General features: G+C 48.9%; 1 protein-coding gene across 4 annotated transcripts; it reads left to right on the top strand.

Moving 5' to 3' along the window:
• The first annotated feature begins 291 nt into the window (after nucleotides 1–291).
• On the top strand, nucleotides 292–16,614 carry Dhodh (dihydroorotate dehydrogenase (quinone)). 4 transcript variants are annotated; one of them, XM_031341380.1, is made up of 10 exons: nucleotides 295–640; nucleotides 2,624–2,836; nucleotides 4,698–4,897; nucleotides 6,681–6,763; nucleotides 13,182–13,369; nucleotides 13,667–13,780; nucleotides 14,368–14,521; nucleotides 14,659–14,818; nucleotides 15,282–15,381; nucleotides 16,424–16,614. In XM_031341380.1, the coding sequence occupies exons 1-9, from the start codon at nucleotides 620–622 to the stop codon at nucleotides 15,334–15,336; spliced, it is 1,188 nt and encodes a 395-aa protein (XP_031197240.1). In that variant the 5' UTR covers nucleotides 295–619; the 3' UTR covers nucleotides 15,337–15,381; nucleotides 16,424–16,614. The 4 variants fall into 4 exon arrangements, with proteins under 4 accessions (XP_031197241.1, XP_031197240.1, XP_031197239.1 ...); XM_031341379.1 differs by having other exon boundaries at nucleotides 16,420–16,614; XM_031341381.1 differs by lacking the exon at nucleotides 16,424–16,614 and having other exon boundaries at nucleotides 292–640; nucleotides 14,428–14,521; nucleotides 15,282–15,659.
• The last annotated feature ends 1,683 nt before the right edge of the window (nucleotides 16,615–18,297 follow it).

Genomic DNA, 18,297 nt, shown 5'->3' with positions numbered 1-18,297 from the left:
CTCTGTGTAGAGACAGGGCTTCTCCTTATAGCCCAGGCTCTCCTGGAACTCATTCTGTAGACCAGGCTGGCCTCAAATACACAGAGATCTGCTTGCCTCTGCCTGCCGAGTGCTGGGATGAAAGGCCGGCGCCACCACTGCCCTGATAAAACAGAATTCTTAAGGCTTCTGTTTTAGAAAGGGGCCTATGAAAGTCATATCGCAACACTGGCATAAAGACAACCATGCGGAACCTTCGGGCTGCATTGTCCCCTGTTTCCTTCCCAAGGACGGGAAGCATTAGGGTAGTGCGCACGGGCGGGCGCTGAGGTTGGCCCGCTGACTTCAGAGGAGTCCGCTTCTTACTCGAGGCTTCCGGACGCCTCCTACTCACTGATACACCGAAGAAAGGGTGTGCAAATTCAGAGCAGCGTTCCTTTGGAGGCGGGACAGTGGCAAAACAGAACGTAGGCACGTCCCGCCATCGAGCTTTGGTCCCGGCAGAGCGCACGCATCCAACCGTCCAATCAACATCTAGGGGCGGGGCCAGGCCGCCGGGCGGGGCTTCGGAGATAGGTGGAGCCGAGCCCACCTTCTCCAATGGAATGCAGGCAGAGGCGGGCCTAGAGGCAGAAGAAGCATGGCGTGGACACAGCTGAAAGTGAGTCCGGAGCGGGGAGGCTCATTCGTGTCGTGGATAACTGGCGGGGAGGGAAGGAGGTTGGGGAACTGAAAGGTTGAGGCCCTTAAAAGTGTGGCTGCAGGCGCGTAGCTAGGGGCATGCAAAAAGCTAGCGAGTGTGGGCAGAGGCTAGGCTGAACGTGAGCGGTAGCGGGCATTTTTTTTTTTTTAATTGAGCTACTATCGGGTCTTTGAGAACACGATCGCCTACGCTCCAAAGCGGAATGAAATAAGACATACGGCCACCCTTCTAGATCAAGTGTGGTCAGAATGGGAGTTCCGTATGAAGAGTCCTTAGTTGTGTCCCTGGTTTGGAAAACGTGCTCAGATACTGGTGCTTGGCTCTTGAGGCATTTCTGCAAACTCCCCGAGGAGGAGGTAGAATGAATACTTGGTTTGTGAGGTAGGCAAATCTGATCATATCCGCTACTTCCTTGTTTAGTGGACAAATCCCATTTTAAAAAAAGTGTAGGTGCGCGCCCGCGCGCGTGCGTGTGTGTGCACGTGAGTGCTGGTACCCTCTGAGACCAGACGTTTTGGATCTCCTAAAGCTCGAGTTGTGAGCCGCCTGACATGGGAGCTGGAACTGAACTCTGTTCCTCTGGCAGAGCAGCAAGTGCACCGAACCAATTCTGTTAACCAAATTTTGGCTGAAACCTCTCTCTCTTGCCTCATTTAAAGCAGTGCTTCCCTTTTAGCTTCCTTTCCAAGCAGCTGTCTCCCGGTACCCCATGCCCTGGCCCCTCACATTGGCGTCATCCAGCTGGAGAAGATTTCTCTAGGTCATCCACCTAGAGATCTCTTCTCCAGCTGCTACCTTCTCTTTAGCTTGTGTCTAACCTTTGAAAGTCAGCTTTAATTTGCTTCCTCAAGATCCTTCCATGATTTATCCCTTCATGTCACTTGTCATGGCTCTGTAGTTACGTGGCCATTAATTTGTTTCTTGACTTACACTCTCCTGAAGAATAGGGACCAAGTCTGGTTTGCTTGCCCTTGGTGAAGGATCAGATGAGTGCATCAGCCACTTAGCATCCGGCAGTGATAATTGTCAACAAGCATATCGAACCACTTTGAACTGGGGTTGTGGTTCTCTGCCCAACAAGACTGAAGCTGTGTTTATATGGCAATCACTTTTATATTATACACATATGACATTTCAGGCCAGTAGCCTTTCTAGGTATAATTGTAAAGTATAAACAAACACCATGTTCTTACCACAGTATAAAAGAGAAACGAAAACATGTGTTTTAGTATGTAGAAGTCAGAACACCACTCACGGATAGAGATGGCCAAGTGTTTAAGCCTCTACTTGGAAATGATTGCCACAGGTGTGCTCTGGTTTACAAGCAGATCATCATACCCTTTCTGGTGAGGTTATAGGAATGATGACTTAGTCTTGGTAATGTTTTATGTAAGCTGTACAGTTGTCCTTCAATTACAAGGTACCAGTATTCCTGGAAAGGTCTCTGTGTATATATAAAATCATGGGGGAGGCAGTTGTCCCTTGGCTCAAATAATAGGAAGGGTTTTTTTTAACCTACATAAATATCAATAGCAAAGTTCAAATATTATACAGTACACAGGGAAATTAGTGTGTCAGTTTTAAGCAAGGAAGAATATTGACAGGGCTGATTTCTCTACACCAAGTCTATTAGCTTTCTTTCCTTTAACTAGTAAATTTTCCCCATATCGCCTCTAGGGGGCAGTACTGCCCTACTTGAAAATCCCCTGGCTGATCCCTTGAAAATATTCAGGGCTAGAACCTGCGAGAGAGCCGGGTAGATAGAGCCACTACAAAGACTGGTGTGTGCGTGGGTAGGAAATGAAGGGGTCAGTGTGAGCAGAGAAGGGCTGTCATTTCGTGTAGATGTTATGTCCTCTGGGTAGGTGTGAAGGGCCAGGAAGGATGCTGCGGCCTGTCCTGATGGGGGTCCCCATGGCTCCTTTCTTTCCCCGCCACTAGAAGCGGGCCCTGGATGCAGCCATCATCCTTGGGGGTGGAGGATTTCTCTTCACCTCTTACCTGACAGCCACGGGGGATGACCATTTCTATGCTGAATACCTGATGCCGGCTCTGCAGAGGCTGCTTGATCCAGAGGCGGCCCACCGGCTAGCTGTTCGAGTTACCTCCCTGGGCCTCCTTCCTCGAGCTACATTTCAGGACTCCGACATGCTGGTAGGTGCCCCTGGATCACCCTGTATTACATTTAGGTGCCCGGGGGAGGTCAGACTCTTCAGCACTTAACCAAACACTTCTCAGTTGCGACTGTGCTTTTGAAAACCAGAGCTACAGGTCCACAAGCAGCTGGAATCTGGAGCCCAGTCTGAGAAAGCATCTCTCATTATGTGTTATACCCTGGACATACAGAATAGCTCTTAGGTATAGGTCTTTAATCTTCACAGCTATTCTTTGAGATAGGTCCTATTATTGTCTCTATCTACAGATTAGGAAACCATTGTGCAGACTACGTAAATGACTTGCCCAAAGTCACACAGCTAGTATGCTGCAGGACCAGGATTCAAACCCATGGAGTCTAGCTGTAGTGTCCAACCTTGGCCACTGTCCTGCTTTGCTGAGATCCTGGGGCTGAGCAGGGACATCTTCTGGAGTCATAAACAGCTAATGGATGCAGGGGGGCAGTGTTAGCAGGGAAGGGCTGTCACTTGTAGATATTATGTCGTCTGTCTAGGTGGGGGTGACAGCTTGGTGGGGAGGGTGCTAGAGCCTGGCCTGATGGGTCAGAGTCAGGTACTGGATGTTGTATCATCCTGGGGGGTTGAGGACTTAAGTCCTAGGCAACCACCTGCCCCAGCCGCATTCAGCCACAGCTCATTCCTCTGGCCCACCTGGTACCATTGCTGCATTGTGGTCGAGTTACTGCAGGGGACTTCAGGGAAAGCACACACCCTCCGAACATCTGCTTCCCATGTTCATTTGGCAAGTCTCAGGTACTTCTGTGCAGTGATTTGAACATGGGAACGCAGCAAAATGCCCGCAGGCCTCTCTGGGGCAAGAGTCACTGTTAGGAATCTGGGGCCCTTTGCTATGTATGTTACCTTTCCATGCCTGAGGGTTCTTCTCATCCCACAGTAGACAGCCTTCTGCAGCTGGACACTTTTACCTCAAACACTGAGGGGATTTTGTAGGATCAGAAAGTAGATTTCTCTCTTAAAGCCTCCTCACCCCAAACTGAGTTTGACAGCCTTGGAACGAGGGTGAAGGGGAGCCAGAAGGAGTCGAGGGCAGGCCTGGGTGACAGGTTCTGACAGAGCCAGTGTGCCTCTTCCATGGTGTCTCTGAATGCCACCTTTTATTTTGAGATGGGTCCGTGTTGTCCAGGTTGGTCTCAAACTTGTGGGCTCAAATGACTTCTGAGCCTCACTTCCTGAGTGAGTAACTGGGACCATATGGTATGTCCCACTCTATTCCCAGAGGAATACTCCTCAGCCAGGCTGGCTGGTCCTCTTAACCTGCTCTACCTCCCTGTTTAGTTTAGATTAGATTAGACTCTCCTGGGAACATGTGGGGGCTTTTGAGACACTTGGCTGCCCCAGCCTCCTGTTTGACCAGTTTAGCCATAGTCTAAGAGAGGCTTGACAGTGCCCAGGCTCAGCCATGCAGCCAGAGGTGAGAACAGCTACCCTCAAGGAGGGCCCATTATAGCGGCACCTCCTGCCTCGTGGTTCTGAAGTGCTGCATGGTATCCATTGGTGTCAGAGTAGCGTGACCCAAAGGCTGTCACCAATGACCCTTCTCCTGCCCAGGTTGCACAGGTAAGAAGATACCCTGTAATTGTACAAGAGAGCTCCTGTCTCCTGTTTACTTGTGGTGGGACACTGCCTCTCCCTCAGCCTTGAGACCTCCTAGTGTCAGACTCCTGCAGAGCCCCTCAGAGTGTCCTTCCTCCAGGAGATCCCTATTTTGGGGATCAGCGATGCTTAGAAACCTCCAGGGGAATTCTGGTACTGAATGCTGGGAACCCTGCTGTGAGACCACTTGTGAGCCTTGTATACCTCTGACTTTGTCTCCTTCCTAGGAAGTGAGAGTCCTGGGCCGAAAATTCCGAAATCCAGTAGGGATTGCTGCAGGATTTGACAAGCACGGGGAAGCCGTGGACGGACTCTACAAGCTGGGCTTTGGTTTTGTAGAGGTGGGAAGTGTGACTCCCCAGCCTCAGGAAGGAAACCCCAGGCCCAGAGTATTCCGTCTCCCTGAGGACCAAGCTGTCATTAACAGGTAGGTGGGGGCTCAGCGTCACAGGGCTGTCTTTCTCCCCTGCTGGGATCTCTGATGGAAGACTTGCCTTGTGTTTTTCTTATATGACAGCAGTGGTTCTCACCCTTCCTAATGCTGCCAACTCTAATACAGTTCCTCGTGTTCTGGTGACCCACCATCCCATGAAATAGCAATTTTTCATTGCTATTTCATAATTGTAGTTTTGCTACAGTATATATGTAAATATCTGATATGCAGTTATGGGAGCCTTGTGGAAGGGGTTGTGACCCACAGGTTAGGAGTGCCTGTGCTAGGTAGGTATTCTGTCACTGAATATTCAGGAGCCCTTTTGAACATCTGCTGTGTACCAGACAGAGATCTCAGCCCAACCTTGGGAAACAGAGATGATGGTTTTCCCAGGTGCTCTGGGGGTTGGTGCTGCTCGCAGAGAACAGCTTGGGAAGACGAGGGCCAGCGGACTTTACAGTGTGCATTTAAAACACTGTTGTTCCATTGACTTTGTCTGGTGCTGGCCTATAGAAATATAATGATTGCACATGTAATTTAAAATAATCTTAATGACCATATAAAAACTTGAAAAGGAAGCTAACCCGGCAATATATTTATAATCATTACAATTATAAACAATTTGTCCTAAAGTCATTTTAACATGCAGTCAATGTAAAAATCGTTGGCTAATGAATGATTCTCCTGTTTTTCTTTTTTTTTTTTTTCTTTCGGCTGATGGTGCTCCAGTACCCTGGGCTGGTGGGCACATGCTGTCAGCAGCCCCGGTACTGCACAGGTCACCCTTGCTTTCAGTTAACAGGGTTGTAGTGTTCAAAAGTGTACAGCTGTTCTTAGGAGGAGTCGGAGTCCTGCTAGTTGTGTAAAGGCTTGCCTTTGTTCTGTGCAGTGAGTAAGACCACAGAGGGAAGACCTTTCTACTTTTTGCTAAGTGGGTTTTGGAGACCCTCCTTATGGGGATTTTGGCTGGCGTGTGGCTGTGCTTCCTACTTGTTTCCAGAAACTTCCCTACAAGTCACTGATTTTTCTGTCGCCTTATAGGCAGGGACGGATGTCTTTGGAAATGGCTAGGCAACATACACGTGTTTCTGATTGGCCGTCACAGGTGACTTCAGGTCTCAGGGTAGTGGTACTTAGTAGAGGCTTGTAGGGCAGGGAGTGGCGTGAGATAGGCACCTGTGCTCTTGGGCACTTGTACACTTTGCCTTCTTGCTCATGCATGTGGTATGTATCCGGTATGGGCATGCTGAAGGGATGGGTGAGGATTTACGACGTCAGCACATCACCACGCCACTGTCTGCTGTTTTCTCGATGTAAGTAACAAAGTGATATGTCCAGACCCCATTAGTTGCCAGTCTTGTTGCTGGGACAAAACATCCATAGAAAGCAGCTTAGGGAAGGGAGGGTTTATGAGGCTCACGGTTTGAGGGTACAAGCCCTCATGGTGGCAGGAGCCTGAGGCAGTGGGTCGTTTTGCACTGACAGTGAGGAGGCAGAGTGAAGAGCGCTGGTTCTTGAGTCAGTTTCTCCTTACTCAGTTTGGGATATGAGCCCATCCATTGGATGTTGCTGCCCACGTTCACGGTGGGTCTTCCTGCAACATTAAACTTTCTGAAAATAGTCTGGGACACACCAGGTGTGTTTCCGTGGTGATTCTAAGTCACATCTAGTCGGCAGTGAAGAGTAACCAGTGGTGACAGCAAGGGATGGTCTCTGTGCCTTTTCTACATTGTCACCTTCTAACCCTGCCCCTCTGCTGTGGGTTTATGTGTCCCAGGTATGGATTCAACAGTCACGGGCTCTCAGTGGTGGAACACAGGCTACGGGCCAGACACCAGAAGCAGACACAGCTCACTGCAGGTAAAGTCAGGTGTTGGGGGAGGGTCTTTCTTCCTCTGTTTGAAAGAAACATGGGGAAAACATGGGAAGGGCACGTGATTCAGCAATGGGGGGGGGGGAGGACCACACAAAGCAACACAGCCTCCTCCCATTCGGAGATTGTCCAACTTCCACCACAGCCTCAAAGGCCTTAAGCGAATGTCACAAGTCAGCAGAACCTGGGTTGTGACCTAACTTGGGGACTTGGAGTTGAGCAGAGAGCATGTGTGAGCTGAGATATGAGTAGGACCTAAGCACCACCTTCCTACATGCCACCCTGCTGGCCTTTCGTCCACTGCGCTAACAGAGTGTATTCGGGGAGAACTAAAGCAGAAAGTAGGGTTGTCACACTCTACCCACTTGGGACCAGCCATCCTGAGGACTCACTTTCTAAACAGCCTGCACTCTTGATTGCTTTTCATGGGAATGCTCTAGTTTGTTCTCTGTGGTCTGCTTTGTTCCCTCAGGTGCATTTTCCTGTGAAAGTCCTGGATGGTGGCAGCCTGCCCATGGCTCCCCTAGTGTCTTCAGTAATCCATTGGTGACTTGTCTCCTTTGCCTCTGGAATATCTTTCAGGAGATCTTAGTATCATTTGATATTGTAACGTGATGAGGAAGCCAAGGACTTCTGCAGTTATTTGAGGAGCTAAAGGAGAAGGGGCTGAAGTGCTTGGCAAGTTCAGATGGGGGTTGCAGGAAATGACAGTGTTAACCCCCCCTGGCTCTGATAGAACCAGATCCTGCCAGCTCTGTAGAACCTTGAAGGTCTTAACATGATGTTCATGTTTTGTCCTCTTCTGCCTCCTGCCTTCTGTTTCTTTTTAATACCTACAGTGCTGTGTGTACCTGCAGCGCTGCGTGTGCCTGCAGTGCTGTGTGTGCCTGCAGTGCTGTATGTGCTCATGCAGTGCTGTGTGTGCCTGCAGTGCTGTGTGTGCCTGCAGTGCTGTGTGTGCCTGCACTGCTGCGTGTGCCGGCAGTGCTGTGTGTGCCTGCAGTACTATATGCTCATGCAGTGCTGTGTGTGCCTGCAGTGCTGTATGTGCTCATGCAGTGCTGTATGTGCTCATGCAGTGCTGTGTGTGTCTGCAGTGCTGTGTGTGCCTGCAGTGCTGTATGTGCCTGTAGTGCTGTATGTACATGCAGTGCTGTGTATGCCTGCAGTGCTGTGTGTGTCTGCAGTGCTGTGTGTGCCTGCAGTGCTGTGTGTACTGGCAGTGCTGTGTGTGCCGACAGTGCTGTGTCTGCTGGCAGTGCTGTGTGTGCCTGCAGTGCTGTGTGTGCCTGCAGTGCTGTGTGTGCCAGCAGTGCTGTGTGTGCCTGCAGTGCTGTATGTGCCTGTAGTGCTATATGTTCATGCAGTGCTGTGTATGCCTGCAGTGCTGTGTGTGCACTGCAATGTTCTCTGTGCCGGCAGTGCTGTGTGTGCCTGCAGTGCTGTGTGTGCCTGCAGTGCTGTATGTGCTCATGCAGTGCTGTGTGTGCCTGCAGTGCTGTGTGTGCCTACAGTGCTGTGTGTGCCTGCAGTACTATATGCTCATGCAGTGCTGTGTGTGCCTGCAGTGCTGTGTGTGCCTGCAGTGCTGTGTGTGCCTGCAGTGCTGTGTGTGCCTGCAGTGCTGTATGTGCTCATGCAGTGCTGTGTGTGCCAGCAGTGCTGTGTGTGCCTACAGTGCTGTGTGTGCCGGCAGTGCTGTGTGTGCCTGCAGTGCTGTGTGTGCACTGCAATGTTCTCTGTGCCTGCAGTGCTGTGTGTGCCTGCAGTGCTGTGTGTGCCTGCAGTGCTGTATGTGCCTGTAGTGCTATATGTTCATGCAGTGCTGTGTGTGCACTGTAATGTTCTCTGTGCCCACAGTGCATGTGTGCCTGCAGTGCTGTATGTGCTCATGCAGTGCTGTGTATGCCTGCAGTGCTGTGTGTGCCTGCAGTGCTGTGTGTGCTCATGCAGTGCTGTGTGTGCCTGCAGTGCTGTGTGTGTGCCTGCAGTGCTATATGTTCATACAGTGCTTTGTGTGCCTTCAGTGTTGTGCGTGCCTGCAGTGCTGTGCATGCCTGCAGTGCTGTACGTGCCTGCAGTGCTGTGTGTGCCCACAGTGCTATATGTTCATGCAGTGCTATATGTTCATGCAATGCTGTGTGTGCCTGCAGTGCTGTGTGTGCCTGCAATGCTGTGTGTGCCTGCAATGCTGTATGTGTCTGCAGTGCTATATGTTCATGCAGTGCAGTCTGTGCTAGCTTTATCACCCATTTCCCCATGTCCACCCTTTACCCTCAATCCATGCCCTCTCATTCACTGGAGTAAAACCAACTCCTGGGCCCTTGCTCTGCCCATTGCTGGCAACTAGCAGCCTCTAGAAGTCTTTTGCCAGCACCATGCCTAGGACCAGGACAGAGGTCGATTCTTCATAGAACGACTCTGTGAAGAGTCGTTCGGCCTTTCCTGACTCCAGCATCCTGTCAGTGTGTCAGTGTGGTAACCAGTAGTGAAAGGTCTAGTTATTTCATGAGAGCCATACTCTCAATCCAGTTTACACATGCTAAAGTTTACAAGTGAGCTAGACTTGAGAAACTTCAAGAACTTGTTCTGTATAATTTAGTCTAATCCTTTGCCCCAGCCCACTGAGGAAATTAGTTTCACAAATCTTACTTTTAAGCTGATGACCAAGAAGGTGAAGGGCTGTGGGAAGGTGTCCCCCCTTTTCATCTCAATTTTGTTAATTTGAATAGTCTCTCTCTTTTAGTTAGTTTGGATAAAGATTTGTTACTCCTGTGATTTTTCTCAACTAACCAACTCTTTGTCTCACTGATAATTTGAATTGTTTTTGTTTGTTTCTATTTCATTAATCTCAGCCAGTTTGATTATTACTTTTGGGTGTGATTTCTTCTTTTTGTTCTAGAGCTTTCAGGAGTGGTGTTAGGTATGAGATCTATTTTTTATTTTTTATTTTTTTAAATGTAGGCATTTTATGCTATTAACTTGCCTCTTAGAACCCCCTTCATTATGTCCCATAAGTTTGACTATGTTTGTGTTTTTTATTCAATTCTAAGATATTTTAATTATTTTTAAAGGTTTATTTACTTAGTTTATGTATATGAGTATACTGTAGCTGTACAGATAGTTGTGAGCCATCATCTGGTTGCTGGGAATTGAACTCAGGACCTCTGCTTGATCCAGCCCCGCTTGCTCCAGCCCCCCTTGCTTGGGCCCCAAGATTTATTTATTATTATATATAATTATACTGTAGCTATCTTTAGACACACCAGAAGAGGGCATTAGATCTCATTACAGATGGTTGTGAGCCACCGTGTGGTTGCTGGAATTTGAACTCAGGACCTTTGGAAGAGCAGTCAATGCTCTTAACCTCTGAGCCATCTCTCCAGCCCCGATGTTTTAAATTTTTGTCTTGACTCATTTTTCATTCAGTAGAGAGTTGTTGAGTTTCCATGGATTTGTAGGGTCTCTTTTGATCCTAATGTTGATATCCAGCTTTAATCTATGGTGGTCTGATAGGATATAGGGGGTTATTTCAATTTTCTTGTTAAGAGACTTGCTTTGTGTCCAAGTATGTGGTCAATTTTAGAGAAAGTTCCATGAGTGGCTGAGAAGAAGTTATACTCCTTTGAGCTTGGATGAGATGCTCTGTAGATATCTGCTAGGTCCATTTGGTTTTATGATATCAGTTAGCTCCAGCATTTTTCTGTTTAGTTTTTGTTTGGATGATCTACCTCTTGGCAAGAGTACGGGGTATTAACGTCTCCCACTATAAGAGTGTGAGGGGTCGATATGTGATTAAAGCTGTAGTAGTGTTTCTTTTATGAACGTGGGTACCCCTGTGTTTGGTGCACGGGTGTTAAGGACCGCAATGTTCTCCTGGTGCATCTTTCCTTTGGTGAATATGTAGTGTCCACCCCACCTCTTTTGATTATTTTAGTTTGAATTCTATTTTGTCATGTCTACATCTCTTGCTTTCTTGGTCCATCTGCTTGGAATATCTTTTTCCATACTTTTACTCTGAGGTGATGTCTATCCTCGATGTTAAAGTATGTTTCTTGGATGCAGCAGAAGGATAGATCCTGTGTCTTTTCTTTTTTTTTTTTTTTAATTAGTTTATTTTATGTCTATGAGTACACTGTAGCTGTCTTCAGACACACCAGAAGAGAACATTGGATCCACCACAGGTAGTTGTGAGTCACCATGTGGTTGCTGGGAATTGAACTCAGGACCTGGAAGAGCAGTCAGTGCTCTTAACTGCTGAACCATCTCTCCAGCCCAGATCCTGTTTCTTAATTCAGTCTGTTAGTCTGTGTCTTTTTATTAGGAATTTGAGGTCATTGATGTTGAGAGGTATCAATGGTCAGTGTTTGCTGCCTGTTGTTTTGTTGGTGTGGTGTGGGTTCCCCCCTTCTTTTGATTTGCTGGTTTGATACTATTTATTCATGAGTTTTCTCATGAGGTGTAGTAAACCTCTTCTGGTTGAAGTTTTCCTTCTAGCCTCTTCTTAGCTGGATTTGTATACAGACATTGCTTACGTTTGGTTTTATCATGAAACACCTTTCTTTCTCCATCTATTGCGATTGAAAGTTTTGCAGGGTATAGTAGTCTGGGTTCACATCTGCCATTTCCTAGTTTATAGAACATCCATCCAGGCCCCTATGGATTTTAGAGTCGCCATTGAAAAGTCAGGTATTATTCTAATAAGACTATCTGCTTTTATATGTTATCGGTCTTTTTCTCTTACAGTTTTTGCTATTCTTTCTTTGTTCTTTACATTTTTGTTTTTGATTATTATGGGTAGCATGGAACTTATTTTCTGTCCTTGCTTCTTGCACCATAATAGGCAAGGTAAATTTTCTTCTATGATTTTGTTGAGAATATTTTCTGTACCTTTGACCTGGGTTTCTTCTCCTTTTGCTAGCCCTGTTATTTATTCATAGATTTGGTCTTTTCATGGTGTCCCAGATTTCTTGGCTATTTTATGCCTGGTATTTTTTTTTTTTAAGATTTAACGTTTTGTTTGACTAAAGGTATCTATCTCCTATCTGGTCTTTAATGCTTGAGGTTCTCTTTTCCATCTCTTGTGCTACATTGGTGAGACTTGCTTCTGAAGTTTCCGTTCCAGTTCCTACGTTTTGGATTTCCGACTTTCCCTCAGTTTGGGTTTTCTTTCGTGCCTCCACTTCCTCTTTCGTGTCATGAGCTGTTGTTTTCTTCATTTCACACCTGTTCATGTTTCATAGATTTCATTAATGGGCTTATTCATATCCTCGTTGAGGTCCTGAGCATATTCCAAATAGCTATTCTGATACCCTTGTCTTGCGTTCCCCTATATTGTGTTTCTCAGGGCCTAGTGTGGTATGGTTGCTGGGCTGTAGAGGAGTCGAGTCATCCTGACTGTTACGGTGTTTTCATGCTGGCATCCAGACATCTGGGTTTGAGATGACTGTTATACTAGGTGCTGATCTCTGCTCTTGCCTTTGTTGGGTTGGTGTTCCATTCCCTGGTTTCTGTTGCCCGCTAGGGGGTTGCCTGGTAGGAAATGCTTCTGGGATCTTCCCAGTGTGGCCACTGGCAGTCCCGGGTAGAAAGTGCTTCTAGGTGTTGGGAGCAGACTCTGAGGAGTGAGCATGACTTAGAAGGTGGTGCTGAGAGGGTCCACAGGAGGGCTGAGAGCTGGGTGCACGCCTGGGGTCTGTGTGGGGGTGGGGACAGGGAGGAAGGAGAGGCCACAAAGCTAGGGATAACACTGGGGGATTGGGATTGGATTACAGGAGGGAGACGATCTCCTACCTGATCTCCTGACCAGTGCGGGTTGGAGCTGAAGGGGTGGGGTGGTGGAGGGAGCCTGGGGGAGAGCCGTGGGATCTGTTGGGAATGGGGACTTACTACATTTCTGCTTTATACTTTTTGGTTTGGGGGCTTGTTGTTGGGGGCCTCGTTTAAGCTAAACATGTGCTCCAACATCAGATGAAATCTCCATGGCTCTGAATTTTTTGTTTGTTTGTTTGAGACTGGGTCTCATGTAGCCCAGTTTGGCTTTGAACTCGCTATGTTGCTGAGGATGACCTTGAACTCCTGCTTTTCATGCCTATATCTCCTAAGAACTGAGATTACAGGTGCCCACTGTGCCTAGTTTCCTATAGTTTTTCTGTTATTTCTAGTATTTAGGCCTTCTAATTTCTCCATTTAAATTTCAAAAAAGAAGAGGCTCAATGTGCTCACGCACTTGATAACCGCACGGCGTGGATAAGCTAGTTCTCAATCATCAGGCAGATAGCTGCACCAGGCCTGAGCGGTTCGCCGTCTCTGTCATCTGGTTCAGGAAGGTTCAGATTTGGGGGCTTCCAATCTGTACTTAAAATTTTTCCTGATAAACTGTGAGGACAAACTTGGTATTTACAGATGGGCTACCTCTGGGAATAAATCTGGGGAAGAATAAGACTTCAGTGGATGCTGCTGCAGACTATGTAGAGGGTGTTCGCATCTTGGGCCCCTTGGCCGACTACCTGGTGGTAAACGTGTCCAGTCCCAACACTGCTGGTCTGAGGAGCCTACAAGGAAAGACTGAGCTCCGCCACCTGCTGTCCAAGGTGTGTCATTACACTGCCACATGCTCCTTTCCCAGCATTTCCTCATTCCACTAAGGAGAAGCTGTTCTCCACACCTGGCCTAGGAACCCTTACCACACCTTCCCCAAGCACTCTCTGATCTCTCACATCCCCAGTCCTGAGCAATAGGCAGTTATCTGCTATGAGACCACAGGTCAGCCAGAGTAGGCACATCTCTCCGTTGGATAATTGCCGGGGCTTTAGTTGACTGTATGTAAAATACTGATCTGTACTGCTGGGCTATGCTCTGAGGTCCCTATCTCTGGCTTGTCAACCTAGGTGCTGCAGGAAAGGGACGCCTTGAAGGGAACACGGAAGCCAGCAGTGCTGGTGAAGATCGCCCCCGACCTCACGGCCCAGGACAAGGAGGACATTGCCAGCGTGGCGAGAGAGGTTTGAGTCAGGGTTGGGCAGGGCAGGGGCAGTCTTCATTGTCCATTGCCTGCTGGGATAACCCAGAGTGGCCTGGTTGGTGACTTCCTTTCTGGGATGGAAGGCTGTCTGTCTGTCATTGTATTGTTCATTTGGTGACAAACAATGAGTTTGAAAACATGTGTGATGAGTCTGTTCCTTGTTCCTGATCTACAGTCACCCAGAAAGGATGTGGTAGCTTTTCTGCCAGTCTCAGCTGGGACTAGAACATTGTCTGTCCCCCTCTCCAGCTAGTCTGAGCACCAGGCCTCTGACTAAGGAGGGAAGTGAGAACACATGGGCCCAGCAGTCCTGGACTTAAATCCTGGTTCTCCTTCGTACTTCCTGAGGGCTCAGATATGATTGATTCTCAAAGACAGCTTGCTTTCAGGGTCCGATCCTGCTTAGGCACTGTGATGGGCTCAGTGTGAGATAGCTGCCCTGTCACATCGAGAGGCTCGTTCTGACAGCTTCTCCAGTCAAGATGTAGGTGAAGCCTGTGAGAGTCTTGGTTTCTTTGAGTCCCTCAGGTCCATAGCTTAAGGCTGTTTCTCTGTCTCACACGGTAGCTGGGCATCGATGGACTGATTATCACAAACACCACAGTGAGTCGCCCTGTTGGCCTCCAGGGTGCTCTACGCTCTGAGACAGGAGGACTGAGTGGGAAGCCACTCCGAGATCTGTCAACCCAGACCATCCGGGAGATGTACGCCCTCACCCAAGGCAAGGTGGCTTTGGACATGTGGGAAGCCCGGGTTCTTCCCGCATCCTCTGTGTTTGCTCGGACTGGGGGCTGAGGCCTTGATGGAGACCTGGGTCCTTACGACTTCCTTCCTGATGTTGCTATGTGTTTTCTGCAGGCAGGATTCCCATTATCGGGGTTGGTGGTGTGAGCAGTGGACAGGATGCCTTGGAGAAGATCCAGGCAGGGGCCTCCCTGGTGCAGCTGTACACGGCCCTCACCTTCCTGGGGCCACCAGTTGTGGTCAGGGTCAAGCGTGAGCTGGAGGCACTTCTAAAGTGAGTGGGGCTGGATGCAGCTTGAGACAGGGAGGTTGGTCAGAGTGGTTAAATTAGAAAGTGACACTTGTCGTTGGTCTGTTGTGCACCCCCCAAGGGCTGGAGGGAAACGCTGATGGCAGGGTGGGAAGATTCCTTGGCTGCACCTTTGACCAAGGACCAACAGTGCCAAGGCAATTCAGAATGAGTCTGAGGCAGTGCTGGTTACCGGGCAAGGCTTGCCTCTTTCTCAGGCCCCTGGGGATGGAGGAGTCCTAGCAGAACAAAGCAGGTAATGAATTTACCTTGACTCAGTGTCTGGGAGCTGCAGAATATAAAGTTACTTCCCTTCCTGCACAGGAGGCCTGGGTGAGGGTAGAGTAGAGGTCACAAGGTGCATTGGGTGGGACAGTGTAGTAAGCAGTGTGCTGCTCATGGTGAGTGCGGGCTCCTTGCAGTGACAGACTGCTGCTTTCCCTTGCAGAGAACGGGGTTTTAACACAGTGACAGACGCCATTGGAGCAGATCATCGAAGGTGACGGTACCTGCCTGAAGCCCCACCCAGAACGTGCCTACCAACTCAAGTAAGCTGCACGACTGCATCGTGAGAGGAAGAACAGTCTCAAGCCATGTCCCTTGAACTGTGGCCTGGATGGACTGCACAAGCCAGTTGTGGGCATCACTAGCCTGTGAAGGATTTCTCTAGTTACTTGATGAGATCACAGATCCCACTATCTCTAGATCTAAATGTCACTGATTAAATGATTAATACTAAATCTCTAGATTTACTGGGATTGCTCAGTATCATAAGGACATTGGCTTCTTGGGAGGAAAAGTCATGGAGAAAATAAAGCTACTTAAGCCTGTTTTAAATCCCGTCCCTTCTTGGGGGCCAAGTCCCTGCCCAGATTCTGAGGTCTCCACTCCCTGGTCTGTAGGGGGCTCCCCAGGTCTCTGCTCCCTGGTATGTAGGGGTTCCCCAGGTTTCCCCTCCCTGGTCTGTAGGGGTTCCCCAGGTCTCCCCTCCCTGGTCTGTAGGGGTTCCCCGGGTCTCCCCTCCCTGGTCTGTAGGGGGCTCCCCGGGTCTCCGCTCCCTGGTCTGTAGGGGGCTCCCTAGGTCTCCCCTCCCTGGTCTGTAGGGTGTTCCCCAGGTCTCCCCTCCCTGGTCTGTAGGGTGTTCCCCAGGTCTCCCCTCCCTGGTCTGTAGGGGGCTCCCCAGGACTCCCCTCCCTGGTCTGTAGGGGCTCCCCAGATCTCCGCTCCCTGGTCTGTAGGGGTTCCCCAGGTCTCCCCTCCCTGGTCTGTAGGGGGCTCCCCAGGACTCCCCTCCCTGGTCTGTAGGGGTTCCCCAGGTCTCCACTCCCTGGTCTGTAGGGGGCTCCCCAGGTCTCTGCCTTTCAGTAGACCTTGGTTTATTTTAAATTTTTGACTTGGAGAATATTTCAAATGTAGCCAAAAGTTGCAGGAAGGACACACAGGTGCAGTCTGTGTGTCCTTCTTTCTGATTCACCAGGGGTCACCATTTGTCAAGTGACTTCTATCCCTCTCTCTGCATATAAACACGTATACATAGAACGCTAGCATGTCCTCTTACTGCTAAAATATTTTTTTTTTCTTTCAAGACAGGGTTTCTTTGTGTAACAACCTTGGCTGTCCTGGATCTTGCTTTGTAGACCAGGCTGACCTGGAGCTCACCGCAGCATGTGCCACCATGCCTGGCAACTGGCTGAAACCTCTCAAAGACAGCATCATCACGGCTTTCCCCATGAGTGCCTTAGCATGCTTTTCAAACATACTTTACTGCTTAAATTTCAGAACCTTGTGTCTTTTTTTTTTATGATTTACTTATTTTATTTATATGGGTACACTGTAGCTTTGTCTTCAGATACACCAGAAGAAGGCATCAGATCCCATTACAGATGGTTGTGAGCCACCATGTGGTTGCTGGGAATGGAACTCAGGACCTCTGGAAGAGCAGTCAGCGCTCTTAACTGCTGAGCCGTCTCTCCAGCCCCCAATTCACCGTGTCTTAGTTAGGGTTTTTATTGCTGTGATAAAACACTGTTACCAGAAGCAACTTGGAGAGAAAAGGGTTTATTTGATCTTAGAGTCTGGGTCATTCTCCATCACTAAGAGAAATAAGGGCAAGCAAGGTCTGAAGCAAGACAGGAATCGATGCAGAGGCCATGGAGGAGTGCTGTTTACTTGCTTGCTCATGGCTCACTCAGCCTGTTTTCTTATAGTACCCAAGACAGCCTGCCCAAGGGCAGCACCACCCACAGTGGGGGGGCCCTCCCATATCAATTATTAGTCAGGAAAGTGCATCACAGGCTTGCCCACAAGCCAGTGGGGGTGGGGAGGGTGCATTTGCTCAACTGAGGGTCCCTCTTCTGATAATTCTAGCCTGTGTCAAGTTGACCTAAAAACTAGGCAGCACACTATGCATTATTTTCGAAGATTAAAACATACAGTAGTCTCAAGTTTGTAAAGTTCCCATTTCTTCAAACCTCACTCTGCAGAAGTGATTTCTGTTTGCAGAATGTCTATTCAGACTCCCTGTGTGTGGGAGCATCTACAAATGTGTCCTCTGTGCTGTGGGTAGGCTGTGCTTACAGCTGTTCAGCATTTCATCCGGCAACACAAGACGGTCTACCGTCCCTTCACTGTTGTAAGATGGCAATGTTCCCTCCTGTGAGTCTGTCTGGCTGTCAGTAAGATGTACATAGCCAGTGCTCTTTTGTGATCAGTTGATGATTTCCAGTATTTGATGTCTCCTAGAGCCGCAGTGGCCACCCTCATCCATGCTCCTGGGCCCTGCTTGGGAGGTCTTCAAGGGAGCTGGTGCTGAGAGCTATCATGGCTAGTCAGCCCTAGTGAGTCATACTTGGAGAAAGTCAGCTGGTTCACCCATTAATTTTCCTGATGATCTGTTTCTGAGGTGGGTTCTGTGCCCAGTACTTCTTTTTCCAGTTGTCCATAAAGACCTTATCAGAAGAACATGTCATCCGCATAGGAAAGCGGGAAGTGGGCAGGGGGTGTGGCAGATTGGGGTTCTAATCTGGAGAGCTAGGCAGATCACTACTGGTGGTGATATCCTGGGCCTCATGACAGGGCTATCAGGTGTGAGGCCTTTGGGCCCTGCTCCTAGTGGAGAGGGTGGTCAGCCAGAGGCTCTGCTGGAAGAGGACCTTGCCCTCTAGTTCTGGGCCTTCTGCCCAGCCTTCTGACTTGGTTAGAGGGCTGAAATCTTCACACCTGGTGTGGCATCTCTACCTTGTACAATATGAGTTGATGAGCTAATCACTGGAACTGGCTTATGGGCTAGATGCACATTTAGGTTTCCAGTCTAGGTCTGCCCCAGAAGGCACTAGTAGGTACATCTGAAGGGCTCACCCAGCTGGGGCAGGAGGTCCCCAGCTGACTCATTGTGTCACTGGGTGGGGGAAGTAGCAATGAGCTGGCCTGGGAAGAGTTACTTCAGAACATTGCAGCTTGTTTCC

Source organism: Mastomys coucha, unplaced genomic scaffold, assembly GCF_008632895.1.
Source record: "Mastomys coucha isolate ucsf_1 unplaced genomic scaffold, UCSF_Mcou_1 pScaffold22, whole genome shotgun sequence".
Lineage (NCBI taxonomy): Eukaryota > Metazoa > Chordata > Mammalia > Rodentia > Muridae > Mastomys > Mastomys coucha.
The sequence above is the reverse complement of the archived record's forward strand: the minus strand, read 5'-3'. Positions and strand labels throughout refer to the sequence as shown.

Bases quoted from the DNA above. Each gene is read 5' to 3' on its own strand.
- Dhodh (XM_031341380.1), top strand. From the start codon at position 620: ATGGCGTGGACACAGCTGAAA. The intron at 641-2,623 runs GTGAGTCCGGAG...CCCCGCCACTAG, and splicing joins TGGCGTGGACACAGCTGAAA to AAGCGGGCCCTGGATGCAGC. The intron at 13,370-13,666 runs GTGTGTCATTAC...TTGTCAACCTAG, and splicing joins TCCGCCACCTGCTGTCCAAG to GTGCTGCAGGAAAGGGACGC.